At 35.6% G+C, this 21,078-nt stretch overlaps 1 protein-coding gene and 1 pseudogene across 1 annotated transcript; one reads left to right on the top strand and one right to left on the bottom strand.

Annotated features, from left to right (window-relative positions):
* Positions 1–1,695: 1,695 nt before the first annotated feature.
* On the bottom strand, positions 1,696–2,509 carry LOC149190911 (uncharacterized; annotated as a pseudogene).
* Positions 2,510–2,907: 398 nt separating this feature from the next.
* On the top strand, positions 2,908–6,573 carry LOC149190910 (uncharacterized). The gene is made up of 7 exons (XM_089412301.1): positions 2,908–2,934; positions 4,032–4,163; positions 4,957–5,043; positions 5,194–5,446; positions 5,705–5,836; positions 5,977–6,074; positions 6,209–6,573. Exons 2-7 carry the CDS (start codon positions 4,113–4,115, stop codon positions 6,341–6,343), a joined length of 756 nt encoding a protein of 251 aa, XP_089268427.1. The 5' UTR covers positions 2,908–2,934; positions 4,032–4,112; the 3' UTR covers positions 6,344–6,573.
* The last annotated feature ends 14,505 nt before the right edge of the window (positions 6,574–21,078 follow it).

Genomic DNA, 21,078 nt, shown 5'->3' with positions numbered 1-21,078 from the left:
AATTCTACCATTACATTTATGTATTTGTAACATGAAATATATATACAATTTCAAACTTTGGAATATATAAAATGAAAAATGTATGTAGTTTCAAACTTTGGATAAAAAGGAGGTTGGGTTTTCCAAATTTTAGATAAAACCTTTTTTTGGATTTACAAATTTTGCAGCCTCACAATAAGACCTCAAAACCAAAAATTTGGATGAAAGCATTTTTTTTATAAAATGCTTTTGTAAAAGCATTAGTTAAATGGACAGATCAAAACAACTTAATATGAATTCAATGCCCAAGCAAATGTTATAGTCCTTGCGTTGCTAGAGATAGGGACCAATAAAGCTACTAGGACAGTGGAAGTAATATTTACAACTATTTTATATACTATTGAAAGTGAACTTGTCTTTGTGTCGTTTTTATTATGTGTGTTTTTGTTTTGAAACGTTTATAATTTGGATATCATCCTATTTATTCAATTATCTTCTTTCAATGAAATAACACTACTGGTATTATTAGTCCCTGCCATCTGGCATCCGGCAGGGACTATAGTAACCGTTCGGAGCCCAGTTAGCATTAATTTGCAAACTTTTCGTATGTTATTTGCATTTATATTGTAAAGTTTGGAGTTGACTTGAGTTGACTTTACCTTCGCCATCTTATTTGGCCTCTTCCCGAGGCGGAAGAGGCCCGACCATAGCCTAAATTGCTATTTAGGCACAATGAACAGGGCCTGACCGTTAGCGGTTTGCTCTTAATGCTAAGATTAATTGGCTAATGTTTAATGTTATTTCGTATGATATCCGAACGGCATACATATGGTAAGGTTTGTTAGTCCCTGTTGTGCAGGTGTCCGCCATATGGTAAAGGGTTGCATGGCGGGAGGTGTCCGCCATATGGTAAAGGGTTGCATGGCGGGAGGTGTCCACCTACCGGCTCAGCAGAGGCCCCAATATCAACACCTCTGTGCGCAAAACCCCTCGACAGTTTCATTCTTCTGGTTTTTCTCAGAGCCTCGACAGGGTCCTTGTTCTAGCGAAGGCGGGGGGCCGGAGCACCACTAGAGTCGAAAGCAAAGGTATCACCCGCATTTCACCTAGCCTCCGTTGATCCAATTGATTCAGGTGCATCAGCAGAGGCCCCAATATCAACACCTCTGTGCTCAAAACCCCGTTCTGGTTTTTCTCAGAGCCTCGACAGGGTCTGTTCTGTTCATCTTCGTCCGTGGCCACAGCTATGAAGCCCATCACAGCTTCTGCACAGATCCTTGTGAAATCTACTGCGTGTCTCGTTTCTTCGATGAGACCTTGAGGCGTTTGGGTGTGGTGAATAGTTACGTAAATACCTACGTGCCACAGCTCACTTCAAATACTTTCTGTGAAAGAATTACCTCTTCTTCGACGATAGGTTCAACCGAAGGAATCGAAAATGGAGGGAACGGGCTCTTCTACTTTGAGCGAGGCCTACAATGAAAGTTCGCCCATCTCTTGAAAAGCTCCCTACTTCACGGTATCAGGTACTTCAATCACATCTAGAAATTTCAGTTTCTGTTTGACTTAAATTAGTACCGCCATAGTTCGTTATGGTCGTCTATAAGCGTATGGGCAAAGATGAGTTACAAAACGCCGTTATTTTCATAGAAATAAACGAAAATTGAAATTTCGAAATCTATTCTAAATCTCAAAACCTAGACTGCCTCACATTTTTCAACTGTCTTCAGCGCAATTCTTTCGAAGGTTTTGGGAACGACGAACCAGATATTCCCGAAAGCAGGTCTGAATGATCACAGCAGCATCCTGGGGAGACAACTCCTTCTGCTGTGGCTGCTGCTGCTACTGCTGCTCCCACCGCCTTCTTCAAGTGGAATGACTCGGATCTTAGCATCTGAAGACTTGTTATCATTGATAACAGTATATTTTTCAACTCGAATGGTTTTGAACTCCCCCTGCCGCGCTCCAGGAATTGTTATTGTGATGGGATCGGTGACTTTATTCTTAGATTCTTCCCATTTGTATGAAATCTTGCCCTTCACACCATTATCCCCCTTCCATTCTTGCTTTAAGGACTTCTTCACAGTACATGCACATGGCAGTGGCTTTGCTTTTTCAGGTTTAGTTTCCTTCTTGGCCTTCAAATCCTTGAGCTTTTCCACACTCATCTCCATCGCTGTCATTCGATCAGCCAGGTCCTTCACGAATTCATCCCTGCGGAACTGAGCTTTCTCTACTATTCTTTGAATAGCGAATGAATCCCCACGTACTCCTGTGATCTGTCGAAACCTGCGAATGGTAAGGTGAAGGGCTCCTTCTCTATGGCCTTCTTCACATTCGAATTGAAATCGCAGAGCCATTTCTTTCTGATGGCAAAGAAATCATCCTCCAATGGAAAAGGATTCCACTCTAGGTCTAGGTCTGCAACCATCGATTTTTCAAATATGCGTTTGTGGGTTTCTTCAATCCAGGAAGAGGATGGACTTGAGTAGTAGTATTCCACCCAGCTACAGTGCCCGGGTTTCAGGTTTCAATCTCCCTGATCACAGCTGTTAACCTGATGCCACCTTAGGTGGCCTGCTGTATAGCTTGCATGTGTTATGCTAGGGAGATAGGTGTTAGGCACTTGGCCGTCATGTAGGGCCCACAAGGTGGATAAAAGTTTCGACTTTCATTTTTATTTTTATTGACATCGGTTGATTTTCTTATTTTTATTTAAATTTGAAATTTGATGTTGCATTGTCGTTTCTTAGTTGAGAGCTGGTACAGTTGAGAGCTTACTTTTGTTGGACAAGCGGAGGAGGATCCGGCCATAATATTGAGATACATGTAAGTATATTTTCTTGTTTTTGCCAGGTTGGGTTAAAATTCCTGTATTAAATTCTGTCATTTCGTTGATTATGTTTTGCTGCATGTTCGTTTGGTGGGTTTCTTGGGTGGCCTCCGACATATGTGGTAAGTATTGATTTTCTCAGGTCCACCTGTAAACTTTTAAAATGGCGGGTGCTTCTAAAAATCGCAGAAAGCATATGGGTTTCCATGGTTCGGTTTCCCTCTGTAGTTTCCGAGCATAGAATTTTGGGGCTAGTAAAGTGTCTGAAATGAAGTTTTCATCGGTTGTCCTCAGAGGCTTGGAATAGTAAATGCATTGATCTGCGGGGTAAACTTTCTGACAATTTTCTACCTCTGACCTTATAATGCTGCAAATTTTAAATAAGCAATAAAGGTGTTCAATTTTTCTTATATAGAACAGACTTAAACTATTATTCGGTGGAATCAAAAGACAGTATTGTGTTTGAGATGAATAAACTAGATGAGGGAGAAAGGTTATTTGAAGCCTTGTCTCTCTTAATTATCTGTAGAGGATCTTAGGGTAACTGTAGCATTTTTGTCTGAAATTGTATAACCCTATAAGGATAGCAATCCTATCAAGGTTGGGAGACAGACTAGTCAATTATCATGGAAAACCTGCTTTCTTGCTGTACTTTACAGCAACCTGTTTGATCTTTTCACATTATGATTAATTGTGCCCAAACATTCAAGGTACGCAATATTTTCCCATTTCTGTTTGTGCTGAATTGATCCAGTTTGTGAATTGTGTTTTCTTTTCTATGACATTAAAATGACCTATCGTATTTACATGACCAGTTCTGTTAGGGCAATATTTTGGCCAATCTATACCAGTGATAAAAAAGCGACACCATTTGTTTTCCTCTGTTCCGGATATTTACATCCTCAGATATACTTAGTCTTATTAAAAATTCCTCTAAAATTTTATTAAGAATTCCTCTGACCCACTTTTCAGTACTTTGACATTGACATACTTTGGTCTTGATTTTAAATGTGACCAATATCAAACACAATGCATGCGACTTCCTGCCTGGTCCTCTGAAAAATAAAAACCTTGTTAGAAGACACCTTGCCATTGCTTGAAGTTCTTCATTATGCAGGAAACTGAATGTAGTAATTAATTTTTATATATGTAGAAACTGAAATATCAAAGGTGAAACTTGCTGAGGGAAATTGACTTATGATTGTTGGACTCTACACAGGCAAGGTGTCCAGTGGCCTTGTTCGAGGCAGCTCGAGGCAGTGCTTCTTGGCAGAACAGTCGAACTGTGGGGGAACTTCACATGAAACCACTCGGTGGCGCTGTACTTCATTTTCAACTCAATGATTTGCTTGTGAGTTTTAATTCGAGATCAAATATCTGATTTGGTTCTAAAACTAGTGTACTAGTTTTCTTGTTTTGCTCGCATTCCTTGACTGTGCTCTCTAGGTGCTTCTTTTCATTAGCCATTTTTATGAGTTATTTCTGCCATTTTGCACTTCTGAGAAGTATATCTACAGAGCCAGTAGACACTGACTATGTGGAAATTTGCATCATACTGGGATTTTGATATTTTCTAATTCTAGCAGCATAGGAAGCCTTTCCATTCCTCTGGATAATGCTTTACAAAATTAGAGTTTGCCCCTAGTGACCAGGTTCGCTCAAAGTGCTACATTGTTCCTGTTGATGGTTTCTAATATCTTGGTTTCGTAAATCTTCTTTTTATTATCTAATTCTTAAGTTTTGTTATCTTGATTCGCAATTGCAACTTTGTGTTTGTGGTCCATTAATTTTCATGTCGCCAGTACTATTAGCCTTATTTTTACTCTCTAATATTATGTTCTACAAAACTTTCTGCTGGTTCAGTTTCTGGCATGTCCTCTATCTTTGCCTTCCATGGAGCTAAATATGTTATAGACCTAAATGTTATAGGCTATGCCTTTTTTAATCTCTTACATCCTAAAGATAAAACAGGTGTCTGGCCACTTTTGGAATCACTCACAGTCTTGCTGTGCTGTAGAATCTCTTTTATTTGAAAGTACGTTGTCCATATAAAACAAAATCTTGAGGCTTATGGTTCGTCAACATTTAATTGCAAATACTTATTTCCTAAATGATTCTGACTTAAAATTTGAGAATGACTGTAGGATGGTCAAGTCCTTTTTGAGCATACAGTGCGCAAGCCAGATGCAATTAGTGTTCCTGTAGAGAGATTCTTTGTAATTCGCCAAGAGGTAGATACTACCTTTTTCAAGGTTTTCTTCTAATGTTTCTAACATACACATAATGCTCCATGTAAAATCTGTGATATCAACATTTGGATGCTTAGTCTGGACTCTGGAATGCTTTCATTTATGATAACGGTTGCACTCATTGATTTGCAGAATGAAAGTTTTCGTGGCTTTGGTTTTAGAGATAAAGATGCAGCAGATGAGATGAAAGAGCGTATACAGAAATCTGTGAAACCATTTACTATTCAGTGTGCTTCTTCGGTAACAATTACAACCAAGGATCAAGTGAGAGACAAATCTGAGTCAACTGCTTCACAAATTGAGGGAAGTTCTCAAAAGAAATCAGTACTGAATTGCGAAAGCGTGCCAAAACGCTCTTCAGCCAAGAGTAAATCTCTTTCTAGAGGTAATTGCACTGTAAAAGAGATATTTTGATTTAATATATGATTTGATGATCATTTTTTCATCAAAAATTTTGGCATCCCTGCTTCTTATGAGTGACCCTGAAGTTTTGTCTTCTTTCGACTTTCATGGAACATGATTTCTAATTCTCCTGTTTTTCAATGTAAGCTATGGTGCATATGTTAAGTGTTGTAAATGTAATTTAAGGACATAGATTTGGCTGATTCTTTTAATTGTTCATTTCATGCCTATGTTAAACTAGCTCCAGAAGAGTCCTCTTCTCAACAACCTCCAGTTGGAACCACTGTGTTTAGTTCATCATCGACAAAGTCTCATTCATCTACAAAGTGGCAGAGATTCAAAAAGGGCTTAAAAGTTCTCTCCCATATATTTGGTAAATAACTTGACTATCCATCATTCCAAGGTAGATAGGCACAGGCAAGCCATATTATTTCAAATAGGCATTTCCCCCTTTTATTTGCATGTGAAATGCATGCACTTATCAACTTTCTTGGAGTTTTTAATTTGCTGCAGTTTCCACGGATCATGAAATGGAGATTGGATATCCTACAGATGTTAGACATGTAGCTCACATTGGCTGGGATGGGCCATCTGTTAATGGTCCAAGCTGGGTATGACTTTCAAAACCAAAATATGATCAGATGGTACAAAAATAGAACATTTTCAAACAATATAGCCAAACACTGAACTGTTGGATATATTTTTAAATCTGTGTTTTTTCTCTTATTTTTGCTGGAGGTTGCAGATGGATGAACTGAGGCCAGCTCCTGACTTCTCATTAGCTCCTCTCAGTGATTTTGGCCAGCCACAGGGCCCGGGTTGGATCTATGATGCTGCATATGAGAACAGCACGCTAGGTCATATGGGCCTGGTTTCTTAGCATTGCTGCTCATATGAGAATGCCGTAGATTTTGCAGAATATCAAGTGCTCAAGCAGGACTCTTTGCATAATAGGGTGAAAAACTCGGCTTTGACTGTCATTTCTTCCGTTTTGAGTCCGTCCTAAAAACCTTACGTGCCATAAACTCTAGTTAGCCTTTAGAGTATTTTCATTAGTCGGCCATTAGAAATCAATGCCTCTAGGATTTGCACATTCAGGCCAGAGAACAGCACGCTAGTCATATGCCTTGAGATGCTGCAAATGATCTCTGCATTCGTGCGCCACGCTAAGTCAACTTGATGCAGGGACTCGCTGCGTCGCAGCTCTCCTTGTTTATTAGTGAAATTCGTACTTATAATTATTTTATGTATTATAAAATAAATTTATCATCATGTCACGTTGGTTATGTTCCCACAAAACCAACATGAATCTTCCAATAACTATTTTCTTTTCATCTAAATCAAAACAAGAATTTCATTTCTTTGCTGCTCTAAGTATATGAAGGAAAATCCAATTCAATTCTTCACCTCCCCTTAACTTTTCATACGTTAATAGTATATTAGTTTTAATGTGTGTTAATCTAGGACACGGAAAATGTCCTTTCGAACCCCTAGAAACGATGTTCAACTTTTCAGAAATGAAAACTTGTATGATCCAGGATTGAAATTTCAAAGATACGTTTCTTCAACATTTCTCTCTTTTTGGAAACAATAGATCCCAGTTAGAAAATGTTTCGATCTTTTTTTAATGGTTTTTTATACATTTTCAGAAATGGATTTTTACACATTTCCAGAAATCTGGACATGTATCATGAAATTGCAAAAAATCGTGATATGTATCTAGCTTTTTGGAAATGGAAGCAAACGCAAAAAGAAAAAATCAAGAACATGGAAGAAAATTGACTACTTTTTGCATGGGAAAAAATATAGACTTTAGGGATCTGACCACCTCTTAACCTAGATCACTCAATGAAATGGCCTCTTTACTCTATTTTCATGCCATTTGAAAAAAAAAAATTGCTTAGAGGAGCTCATCATTTCCCTGCTTGGAGTTGGAGGAGATCATCGTTGCTTGGATGTGAAGACCATTTCAACTTGGAGGAGAGATTAGAGACTTGGTTAATGGTGCATGGATCTTGGTTTCTAGAGCCCAGAGACCATGTCGATATTGGATATTAGAGGTATTTACAATTTACTCCTTCGAAGTTCTAATCAATATTTAAGAATTAAAGTTGAAATATTGAAATATAAGTTCTAATCAATAGTGAAGAATTAAAGTTGAAATATTGAAATATAAATTTATAGATTAGGTAACATATTTGTTATTGAAAATTGAAATAAAAATATAAATATATTCCAGATTTATTTGTTTTTGTTTTGTATCTTTTTTTTTTTTTTGTATATTCCATTTAAATCATCATGGTGAAATATTCAAGTTCATCCATTCATAATAAGGAATAAGAAATTGAATCGGACACGATAGTTGATCCAAATTCACCACTTTGGAAATGTGTAATTGTTGTAGGGATGATCCAAGAAGGGGATCATTAGTATGGGTTTTAAGTGAGTATCAAAAGGAGTTTAAGGTATCATACACCTAGGTTAAAGGACATTTACTTTCCTTTGCAAATAATGAGATTCAAATATGCATTAGCCCACCTAAAGAAAATGGGATAGAGGGAAAAGGTTTAAGCAAAGAAAAAATCATAAAGAACAAGATGAGGAAAGTGCTAAATAAAATAAAGCAAATGTTTCTTATCAATTCAAGCAACCAACAAGTTTGAGAGAGTCTTCATCAAGGCCTCCAATTTCTTATTACAAAATTGGCAGCTCAGGATAATAGAAGTTTAATTTGGGGCCACTTGAAAAGATTTTTAATAATAATACTTGACAGAAGGAAGGTGTGGATGTATGTCAATGAATTTATGTAAATTATCTTCCCTTTAAACTTGCACAATCTCCTTACTAGGAAAATATTATCAAAGCAGTGAGTGAAGCCCCAATATGGTACAAGAGCCCTGGATATGAGAAGGTATGTACTACATTGTTTCTTGTTGAGAAGTTAGATTTGGATGATAAATTAAACCCCATTAATAATTCATGGTGCATTTCAGGGGTGTGCATCATTTATGATGCATGGAAATATCAAAGGAATATGCATTTGATTAATGTGATTGCTAAGAGAAAAAAGGGGGAATTTTTTATTATTGAAGAGGGTTATGAAGGGTAGCAGAAATATTCTCAATTCATTCATGACATCTTGATTGAAGCAATTGAGTTGGTGGGGATATAAAATGATTTCCAAGTATAACTAAGAATGAAACAATGTTTAGAGAAGCAGGCCTAATTATTGAATGCAAATATAAGCACTTTTTCGGACCTTTTATGTTGTACATCCATTGAACCTCATGTTGAGCAAGACAAGGAATAAAATTAAGTGGATTCGACCTATTTTTGAAGAGAAAAAATAAATTCAAGTATTGATTTGAAAATGGGGCACTTAGGCTTCTTGTCTAACTTACAAGAACCTCTCCCACTTCCAAAGTTTAATTATTCCCAATTCACAAATGATTAACCAATGCGGAAGTAAATATGCTTGAAAATAGGTGTATGCTTGTGTTTCTTTTAAACTGTTTATGTGCTATAAAATGATTTTGCTTAAACTGATATAAAACATATAATAGTGAAACAATGCAGCAAATAACACACACACATAAGACAAGAAGTCTAATATGGATTTTGCCCAAAACTCTTGGGCTACATCTCTTTGATCTCTAGTCAACTCAACTAGGCTCTGTGGGATTATGGTCTGAGGTCTTTTAAAAGCTCCATTCTCAACTCCACTGGTTTACATAGAACTCAGTGGGCTTAGAACACCATCTTCTCCCTGGCTCTAAAGCTCTCGACTTTGTGGCTCTAGCTCTTGGCTCTAGCTTTGGCTCTAGAACTGGGTTTGGTTCTGGCTTGTGGCTCTGGCTCTGGCTCTAGCTCTTCAGCTCTTACTTTTTTGGCTTTGGCTTCTTTGGCTCCGGCTTTGGCTTTCTGCAACCTTCAGCTCTCTAGCTTTTCACTTGATCTCCAAGTGACCCCAAAGGCTCCCTCAGTTTCTCTGCGTAGTAGCTTTTTGGCTCTCTCTTCTTCTGCCTCTCAACTGCCTTCTGACCTTTTCTCAATTGAGCTCTCTTCCTCCTTTCAAGTATTTTTCCAGCTTTTCCGCTATCCCAGCTATTTCCCTGCGTATAATCATCTCTCTGTGCCTCTTCGACTTGCATGTTCCTTATCTGTTCGAGTGGCCATCTAGCTTTGTGGCTCTGTCACTTCTAAATGTATCATTGCCTGTAAAAATGCTTTCTTGCAACATGGCATGATGAGCAGGAGCAGTCACAGAGGTTTTGGGGCCTTCTCATAGGTAAAAACCCAAAATTGGAGAAAATTTCATTACACAAGCATTTTCCAAAAAATACACTATCGAGCGCGATTTGCAGACTTGAAATCCCATTCAATCGCCCCTAAATCCCTATTGGGTCCTCCATTAGGCGTCATATCGCATCGAGTTAGGGTATTGAGCAAAATCCCAAATACACAGGAAAACATTCAAAAACCTGACAAAATCCTTTTATCGGAGTTGAAAAGTTATCGCATCCACCCTATAATCGTATTAGGTCTGCCTTTGCCTACTATCGCACTATCCACCATCGATCTAGGTGATCTCTGATCCTGCGGTCATCATGCAATTTCGAGTGGCTTAAGAGTATGGAGGTTACCCACCTAAAAAGGCGGTTTTCCTCTTTCCTCCACCAGCCACGTGTCGACCAGTGTGTGGAATTGGGCGGACCCAGCCCAAAACCATTTACCACTTGAGGCCCGCCCGAAATCTACCTCTACGGAACTCAAATTCTATGAAATCGGGCTTACAATTCCCCTTCGGGTTGGTTTTACCGCTTCGGGCGTCGTTCCTTTATATTTCGGTTTTTACACCGAAATGCACTAATACACAGAAAATCTGAATTTCCAGATTTCAAAATTTATGAATTGTGCTCATAAAATCCGTTGGGTCCAGTAATCGTCGAACGTCGATTTAATCCTGGCCTCCCATTCCTCTCGCGATCTGACGGCTGATATTTCCCATCGTGCTCGCTATCACATACTACGTTGCACATGGTGCAAGGGTTCTGTACATCGCTGATGCTGATTTGCCTATCTAATCATCAGCAATCAGCATATCGCATGATCACAATCTCTGATTCCAGGGTCCCAATATCGCATACACACCTGCCTCCGACACGATTGATCGGATCGGTCGATCGAGGTTTCTTCCGCCTCTTCTTAAGTCCAACCCTTGGCTTTTTCTGATGCGATTTCCCTTTATAAGGGTTTTTTTGTCATTTTTAGGGGTTTTTGCTCTTTTTCCAAAGAAACAGGGCATCTTCTTTCTACGATAACTTCTGCATCCTAATTCCATTTTAGCCCATTCAAGTTGCAATAGATTTAGAAGGAAAATATATTTGCAATGGGGATATTCCCAGGAACTTCCTTGGACTTCCATTTTCCTCTGTGAGGAACACTTAGACTTAGGATTTTATCTAAAATCCATTTTGGATCACGGCTTCCCACTAAAAGAACTTTTTGTTTTCAAAAGACTGACACACTGATATGAACAGTAAATGAGAGTAACAACACCCTCTTCTTTCAGCCTCCATACACTTGCCTTGCATAGTGCCTCTAAACCAAAATCTCTAACCACTTTCCTTCTTAGATGTGCTGGTCCTCCTGGGAAGAACTGTCTTCCTTCTTGCCTACATGCAGAACTTCTACTAGAATGGTCATAGAAGGTAGTTTGAACTATTCTATCTTAATCATTGATCCAAGGTTGCTCAAACCAATGTGAAGTCATCCACTCCACAAGGCTTTCATTTGTATCTGTTTGAAAATCTATCAACAACAACTATTAATAACAACAGAAACACAAACAACAACTAGATGGTCTAAACTCCTGCTTCAACAAAAGAAACTGATTTCACATCTGGTGAACACCTCCATGTCTTACATCTACATACAAATGATGGACTAGATACTAAGCCCACAAATCATGCCTTTAAACAAATGACCCTTCAAGTTGAGCATGTAGAAAAAGGCCATTAGGAATCTTTTTCAAAAGTTGAAACACTTCATCATTATCTCCATTTGAAGACCAAGTGAACTTCTCCCAAGTCAACATGGCATCACATGCATGTCAAAGCAATCAACCCTGCAAGTTAATTACACATACATGTTCAAAAACAAGGAATTCATCAACATCCTTGTGTTCATGCATCTCATTCTCTTGCATGCATTTCATCCTTCAACTTTCACTTAAGCACACTGTACTTTCAAAGCTGATGAAATATAATGTTGCAGCAATAAATGCAAATAGATGCATCAATAGACATGCAATCTTAATCGGATAAGAATAATAATCGTTTCTTACCAATCCCTTTCAAAGGTACTACCTTTGTCTGCACATCAGCATCATCATGTGAATCATCCTGAGACACATCATTCATGGAATCTTCCTTTCCATTTCTGCCATCTTCTCTTTCCACTTTCTTCAGCTTTTGTGGAAGCATTGTTGGATTCAGAGTCCAACACTTTTCAGCAAGATGTCCTTGCTCATGGCAATAAGTGCACTACATGTGCATCCTCTTGACAGCATGATTTTCCTTGTCCAATGGACCTTTGGCTTCTTACTTCTTTTCCTTCATAAGTTTTCTATATGTGCCCATTCTCTTCCAACATCTAGAAACATTATGGTTATCCAAACCACAAAAGGAACATGCAATTCTTTTCCCATATCTATGTGGAAGTTTATCATGCTTTGCACAATCAAAAGGAAAATGTTTAGAACCAGATTTATACCTGCCTCTTTCACCTTTATTGCCTTCATGAGGAGGTGAAGCAAATGAAGAAGTGGTTCCCTTTGGAACACCATCAATCTCTTCAAGGTTGTTAGAGTCTCCACAACTCTCTGGTTCAAATGTGTGCTTTTGAACACCTACATCCTGCAAATGATGTTTCAAGCTATTGCATTCCTCCTTAATACAATCTTCGCACTCTGTAATGCAACCCCTTCTTGGAGCTGTTTCAATGGCCTTCATGGCAACTTTGGAACACTTTCCATAAGATTGTCCATAGCCAAGACCCAAATATTTAGGCCTTTCCTCAACCATTATTGGTTCAACAATACCTTGTGCATGCTTTCCCAAGCCCTTTCATTCATAGCCCATCCTGGACATTAGTTTGGGACCTATGCCTTTGCTATGATTTTCAAAAGAACCTATATAAGCATTCTTAGAGGAATTTGAAGACAAACTGGAATGGTTTACCTCTTCTTCAAGCTGATACTTGACTAAGGCTTCTTGGGCAACAAAGAGATGTGTTTCCAACTCATGCATCCTTCTCACATTCATATTTGCAATATGAAGTTGCCTCTCCATTTCCTACAATTTGTCAGAGAGCAACTACTTCTCTTCATGGAATTCAACTGCTCTCTAAGTATGCTGCTCTTTCTTCCATCCTCATACATTTCTTTCACCATATCCATCATGGTGGACAAATCTTGCTTCATGTCTTCATAAAAGAGTCTTATGATGAAGAAAAAAGAATTCAAGGACTCACTTGTAGAAGTTTTCATTATGCCAATGACTTCTTCTTCCTTCTTGTCCTTCCTGGACTGAGCTATCAATAACTTTCACTTCACCTCTGCAAATTCAAACAATAATCAGTCTGCAAAACAAGCATACAATCAACCTCTGACTGTTTAAACACCTTTCAGACAAGCAATCTTTGCTCTGTCAATCAAGAATTATGATATAACCTTCTTTGAAGGTGTGGTTAATCAATCCCAGGCTCTGATACCACCTGATCTAAAAATGGGGCACTTAGGCTTCTTATCTAACTTACAAGAACCTCTCCCACTTCCAAAGTTTAATTATTCCCAAGTCACAAATGATTAACCAATGCGGAAGTAAATATGCTTGAAAATAGGTGTATGCTTGTGTTTATTTTAAACTCTTTATGTGCTGTAAAATGATTTTTCTTAAACTGATATAAAACATATAACATTGAAACAATGCAACAAACAACACACACACATAAGACATCAAGTTTAATATGGAGTTCACCCAAAACTCTTGGGCTACATCTCCTTGAGCTCTAGTCAACTCAACTGGGCTCTCTGGGATTATGGTATGAGTTCTTTTACAAGCTCCACACTCAACTCCACTAGTTTACACAGAACTCGGTGTGCTTAGAACACCATCTTCTCCCTGGCTCTAGCTCTCGCTCTGTCTCTGGCTCTGGCTCTCAACTCTGGCTCTAGCTTTGTCTCATGGCTCTGGCTCTTGGCTCTGGCTTTGGCTCTTCGGCTCTGGCTTCTTTGGCTTTGGCTTTGGCTTTCTGCAACATTCAACTCTCTAGCTTTTCACTTGACCTCCAAGTGACTCCAAAGGCTCCCTTAGCTTCTCTGCGCAGTAGCTTTTTGGCTCTCTCTACTTTTGCCACTCAACTGCCTTGTAACTTTTTCTGTACAACACCGATGTCGATTCGCAGATCCAATCATCAGCAATCAGCATATCGTGTGATCACAATCGCCAAATCCAGGGTCCTGATATCGCATACACGCCTGCCTCCGACCCGATTGATCGGATCGGCCGATCAGGGTTTCTTCTACCTCCACTTAAGTCCGGACTTTGGCTTTTCCCGATGCGGTTTCCCTTTATAAGAGTTTTGTTTGCCATTTTTAGGGGTTTTTGCCTCTTTTTCCAAAGAAATAGGACATCTTCTTTCAGCGATAACTTCTGCATCCTATGTCCATTTTAGCCCATTCAAGTTGCAGTAGATTTAGAAGGAAAAGATCTCTGCAATGGGGCTATTCCCAGGAACTTCCTTGGACTTCCATTTTCCTCTATGACGAACACTTAGACTTAGGATTCTATCCAAAATCCATTTTGGATCAAGTATTCATCACATACCACCACATTTCTTGAGATCTCTACAAGGAATTTTCAATGTTAGAGCTTCTTAAGGTACCTAAACTTTAAAATTTATTTCATAAATTCTCATTTCTATGACTCTAAATTAAAATATGTAAATTGGATTGTCAAATAAGCCATGGTTCGTGAATAATAATAGGTATTAAATAAATTATTATTTTTAATTTATTGAAACATTGACACTTGCAAGTTGTCTTCACTAATTTTGCTTCTCACATCATAGTCTTAACAAGACTTATGCAACTGAAAGAACCATTACAATCAATGGTATGTAGCTCTCTCTATAATAAATGTAGGCAATCCAAAAATTAAATGGCACAAGTATTGAAAAGGTTGGTTTTTGATAATGAATGGTGGGATAAGGTGGAGTAATTATTGGCATTTAGTAAGACAATTATGAATTTTCTACGAATGTTTGAGATAAATATACCTAATTTGGGAGAGGTGTATAAGGGCATTGACTCCATGACACATAAAATACAAGTGGTTATAAATGTGAAGGAGAAGGACCCAAATGATTTATCTTACAAACAAGTAAAATATAAATTGACCAAAAGGTAGAACAATAGGACCACCCCATTGCAACGTTTGGCCTATGTAGTGAATCCAAAATATTATTTTGCAGAGTTGTTATGTAATCCATAAAGAATTGCACCAAAAAAAGTCTTGATATCGCATACACGCCTGCCTCCAACCCGATTGATCGGATCAGCCGATCAGGGTTTCTTCTGCCTCCAGTTAAGTCTAGACTTTGGCTTTTTCTGATGCGATTTCCCTTTATAAGAGTTTTGTTTGCCATTTTTAGGGGATTTTGCCTCTTTTTCCAAAGAAACAGGACATCTTCTTTCAGCGATAACTTCTGCATCCTAAGTCCATTTTAGCCCATTCAAGTTGCAGTAGATTCAGAAGGAAAAGATCTCTGCAATGGGGCTATTCCCAGGAACTTCCTTGGACTTCCATTTTCCTCTATGAGGAACACTTAGACTTAGGATTCTATCCAAAATCCATTTTGGATCAAGTATTCATCACATACCACCACATTTCCTGAGATCTCTACAAGGAATTTTGAATGTTAGAGCTTCTTAAGGTACCTAAACTTTAAAATTTATTTCATAAATTCTCATTTCTATGACTCTAAATTAAAAAATGTAAATTGGATTGTCAAATAAGCCATGGTTCGTGAATAATAATAGGTATTAAATAAATTATTATTTTAAATTTATTGAAACATTGACACTTGCAGGTTGTCTTCACTAATTTTGCTTCTCACATCATAGTCTTAACAAGACTTATGCAACTAAAAGAACCATTACAATCAATGGTATGTAGCTCTCTCTATAATAAATGTAGGCAGTCCAAAAATTAAATGGCACAAGTATTGAAAAGGTTGGTTTTTGATAATGAATGGTGAGATAAGGTGGAGTAATTATTTGCATTTAGTAAGATAATTATGAATTTTCTACGAATGTTTGAGATAAATATACCTAATTTGGGAGAGGTGTATAAGGGCATTGACTCCATGACACATGAAATACAAGTGATTATAAATGTGAAGGAGAAGGACCCAAATGATTTATCTTACAAACAAGTAAAATATATATTGACCAAAAGGTAGAACAATAGGACCACCCCATTGCAATGTTTGGCCTATGTAGTGAATCCAAAATATTATTTTGCAGAGTTGTTATGTAATCCATAAAGAATTGCACCAAAAAAAGTGCTAGAAATCTCAGAAGGACTTAAAAAGGATTTTATAAATCTATTTGTAGATCCTTATATTAGGATTCAAATTCGTTCATAGTCTTCTCATTTTGTGGGATCATCGGGTTTGGGCATAAAGCTTGATTCTATGTGGGACAATACCATATCAAGTCCAATTGAATGTTGGAACTACTATCATGGAGAACTTCCACATATACAAAAATTGGCCGTTAGTATTTTGTCACGGGTTTTTCTTTCCTCCTAAGTAGAAAGGAACTCAAGTATAGATGGATTTATCCATTGAGTGAAGTGAAATAGATTGGGCTCCAAGAAGGTTGAGGTAATGGTGTATGTTCATTCGAACCTTAATTTTATGTAATACAAGAGTGGTGAATAAAAATTTAGCCCCACCAAATTGTGGGATGTGAGACTATAGTTTCTTGACCTCGATATGACATTGTATGTCATGTCTCACATGACTTTGTTCAATGAGGCAACAATAATTTCATCTTCAAGGGGACATGACAACAATGTTCCAACCCCTAGAGAGGATTAAAATGTTTATGTGGATCTTAATTACATGTATGAAGACATATTTGATGATATGTATATGTAATTTATGACAATGTTTTAATTTTTTTTAGATGAATATTAAATACCATCATATGTCATATGATAGTAGATTACTAGTCATAGTTCATTTTGTAATTTGTGCTATGTAGTGTGCATAAATTTTTTTGGTGATGATCATTAAATTTTAAAATAGAAACTTGATGATATGTTGAATCTTATAATAATCATTGATTATGATGACAATGTTTATATTACATTGATGATCATAATTTATGTATGTTAAATTCATGATAATGATTATATACTTTTAAATATAAAATGTAGATTCTAAAAAATCAATACTAATATGAAACTTTTATTTTGCAAAAGAGAAAGATATATATATATATATATTCCAAATCCCAAATCCCATATCTATATCTATTTCCATGCAACGTATGTATTAAATGTTATCTTTTCCACATTTCATCTCGCGAAAAAAATTGGGAGCATTTCTTTTATAAGAAGTCTTCGTGGTTGGATCCTATGACATTAAATAAATACATATAACTTTAATGTAACAAATGTAATACAAATTTTTCTTTTACGAATTCATATTGTGATAAGATTTGAAAATAACAGAAGTGTTATATGCAGTGAGTCGTAAATGTTTCTGTTGACATGAAAATATAATTTTTTAAGTATCTAGCAAAACTTTGCTTATTTGCTTAATTTAAACAATTCGAGACTGATGAGAGGCTCGCATCCCCATTATACTATTTCTGTCCAAATTATGGATTTCTCAAGGATACAATCATAGTAAAAAAGATAGTAGTTCATTACACCCTCTAAACATCATAGGACCTTTATTTCTATTACTATTTTTCTCAAACATTGACTTAGGTAGAAATAGTTATTTGGATTTATTAATAGTTGACAGTGATATTTTATTTATGGTTAAGAGAGTGAAATATTTTTACCACTATTTTTTATTATAGCCATTAAAAGTGACATTACTAATGTTTTATAATAATTTAAATTAAACAAACCAAATAAGCATATTCTTTTCTAATGTTTATTATATTTCAAGTTTTTTTTATTCAAATAAATTTTTTATTTCCAAAAGAATATTTGTCAACTCTAAGTTGAGCATGGGCATACTTACACAGCTCTCTCATATTGGGCTATAGAATCTTGTAGGAGAGGAATCAAATTTCTTGTGGTGAGAACTTCTTTTAAAGTGAAAAATTTAAATAAAATGTTTGTGCCTAGAGAATTTTCATCATCTTTATAGAGAGAATAGTTAATTTTTCATTATTTATCTTTTAACTACTTCTCAATAAAGTTGATATAAGATCATGTTATTTGATATGGACATCAAATGTTTTATTTATGTTTGGAGTCTGCATGAAATATTTTTACTTTTCCTTGGTTTGGATAAAGTGAAGTTATTCATGTGTAATTATACTTTTAATCAAACAAACCTAACACTTAGTTTTTATTTTTTTAATTATATGTTAAGTGAAATATTTTATTTATAGTTGAGAGTATTATTTTATTTATGGTTAAGAAAATAAAATATTTTTATCACTTCTTTTTAATACAATGACTTAAAATAAAATTATTAATATTTTATAATATTTTTAATTATACAAATTAAACATACATATTTTTTATATTTTTTATTTTATTTTAGAAAAGACATGTATCAGATCCAAATCTAAATATAAATCTAAATCGAAGACTACTCACACACATATTTATCCTTAATATGACAAATCGATGTAGGGAAGATGAAAAACATATGTGCATTATGGAGGAAACATGATATTCCTAATTCACTGAAGCAAACTGTACCTTCACTATCCTCTATTGAAGTGTCATCTCTTTTATATTTAAAAGCACGGAGATAATGAAGTGTGAGGTGATGGGCTGTTGGGGTTTCTGTCGGCATTAATGATGTGCAGCCTTCGTTTCGTCAAAGTGAGCTTTGTTTTGTCCTATTGAAAAAGATAATCATTGGAAAAGACATAATTGGAAATCTTATCAAGATTTTTCAAAGATTTCAATTTCTTTAACGAGCGGTCATTCTGGTTTTTAAGTTAAGTTAGGATGGAGGTAATTTTTCGAAATTTAGATTACATAAAATAGTAACTGTGTATATAATAAAGTAAGAATATATAGCTATTATAGAAATTTGTAAAGAGATGCGGTGGATGTAGTAATTTTTGAGAGAGTTAAGATTAAAATAAAATAAATATGTGTTATATTGTGATAGTCATAAGGTAGTATTATTTATTTATTTAGGAAAAAATCTAATATATTATTTTAAGATAAAGTATATTATTGGATTTGTCAAGTGTTCACTGATAGAAGATTATAATTGGAAAAAATATATCATTATAGTAATATAGTTGATATGTTAACAAAAAATTAATGGTTGGATAAGTAGGAGCTTTGTAAAACTTTGTCTAGAGTAATGCAAACAAGGCATCTTGGAAAAAGGACCAGTAGGAAGGAGAAAGAAACAATGTCAAAGATATTCACTCAAAATTATATTTAGTCTCAAGTATAAAATTCTTAGGCATGAAAGTATAAATTTCCACACCCATAGTATGTGGCATGGTATTAGATCCCGCTTATTGTAATGCAAACTATTTTCATAGTTTGGTAAGGAAAATAAAAATAGGTAAAAAAAAAACAAATATTATTTTCATTATTATTGTAATAAAAAGGAATACTAATCCTTGTCATGTGGTTTTAACACCAACAAAGTTATTAACATGTTTGTCTAAAGACTACTAATTTTATTTTTCAAGTTATTTTTATGTTTTCTTTCATTAACATGTTTGACTAGAGACTCTACTTCAAATATACCATCAGAAGGAGGAAGGGACGTAGGTTTAGACCCATGTTAAAAATTACATAAAAGGAAGTTAGTTCTTCCCGGTTTATTTGATCGACAATTGTGCACATTAAAATGAGAATTGATTTCATCAAAATAAAGTTGAACAATATAAAATAGATCGGTTAACACATAATAAATTATTTCTAACAACAACACATAGAGTCTATATCACAAAAGTACATAATTCTAAATATGTGAAACATACATATATACAAAGACGTCACACAAAAATGTGCCAACTATGAGTGGGAAGAAAGAATAAGATTACCTCCCAACAGTGATAATCAGGAGCAGGCAGCAAGGTTGACATAAACATGATAACTCTGACCAATTGAGAGATCTGCAAGTCATATGAAATCGTCAAAGTTTCAAGAGCATTCGAACATAGTTGAAATGACATTCCGGATATTATTATACTACAACTAATTGGAAGAATGGGGTAACTCAACCTCTCGCTTACATTGTAATCGAGTTGCATAAATGTATTAGTGGCCAATTTCGAGGATTCTTACGGGAAATGTGGGGAGAGCGAACGAGTACAGAAGCTATTTAGAGAGACAAAACTGTAGAATCTGGTCCTAAGAAAATACTTCTCTTTAAAAGAAATTTTGTCCTCTTAGTATACTTACGTTAAGAGAAATTTGGTCCTCTTAATCTACTTAACTTTTAAACAACCAATTTCTCTCGAACATATTTCTATAAAGATTCTGGATGCCGCATTGGTGGAGGTGGTCTTGCCCTCAGCATCAATGCGAGGATAAAATTGCCTTCATCGCCACAGTCCCAAAGAATAGTACATGCCCTCTTTATTCTGATCTAAAGCGTGATTAAGTTATCCATCATGGCCATTACTCCTTTCTTTTAAAATTGAAATAAAACCAGATGCTGCAAAAAGGAAATTGTTGCAGCTGATTCCAGGCTGGAACAATTTGCTGCTGCGCTACAGTACAAAGGAGATTATTTTTTTCCATTTAAAAATGGTCTTTTAAAATAATAATTAAAAATATCTGAATTTTTATTATTATTTAACCCGCCTTTTGGAAATGATATATAAAAAGTATCTTTTATTGTATATTATACATATAAATAAATATATATATATATATATATGATCTCTTCATCCATTAAAAAACAAAATATTTTTTAATATTGCGAGCAAAAGAGGATTAAATACTATATATGTGTGGGGGGGGGGGGCGGGGTATGTGGTATGTTAGGGAAATGAGAGATAATAAAGGTGATCTCATTTAAATAAAAAATTTATTTTTATTAAAACGTTGTAATAATGATAATGAAATTTGAAAATGATATTATTTTTATAATAATAAGAATAGAAATTAGATATAGTTATATGTAAGAGTTATTTGTGAAATGGATTAATAATTTCTCTTTAATTATTGGAAAAAAATATATTAATAATTATTTATTTAGGTTTATGGGTAAATTGAAAAGTTTTAATTGAAATGATAAATAAAATATTTACATTAATTATATAGTTATGTGGGTTATGAATTTTCGCATGAATGGGTTTTATTTACACATCCA

This window comes from Pinus tabuliformis, chromosome 3_1, assembly GCF_031772625.1.
Source record: "Pinus tabuliformis cultivar Carrire ecotype Pingquan chromosome 3_1, CPIR1, whole genome shotgun sequence".
Classification (NCBI taxonomy): Eukaryota; Viridiplantae; Streptophyta; class Pinopsida; order Pinales; family Pinaceae; genus Pinus; species Pinus tabuliformis.
This window is presented reverse-complemented; position numbering and strand designations above follow the sequence as displayed.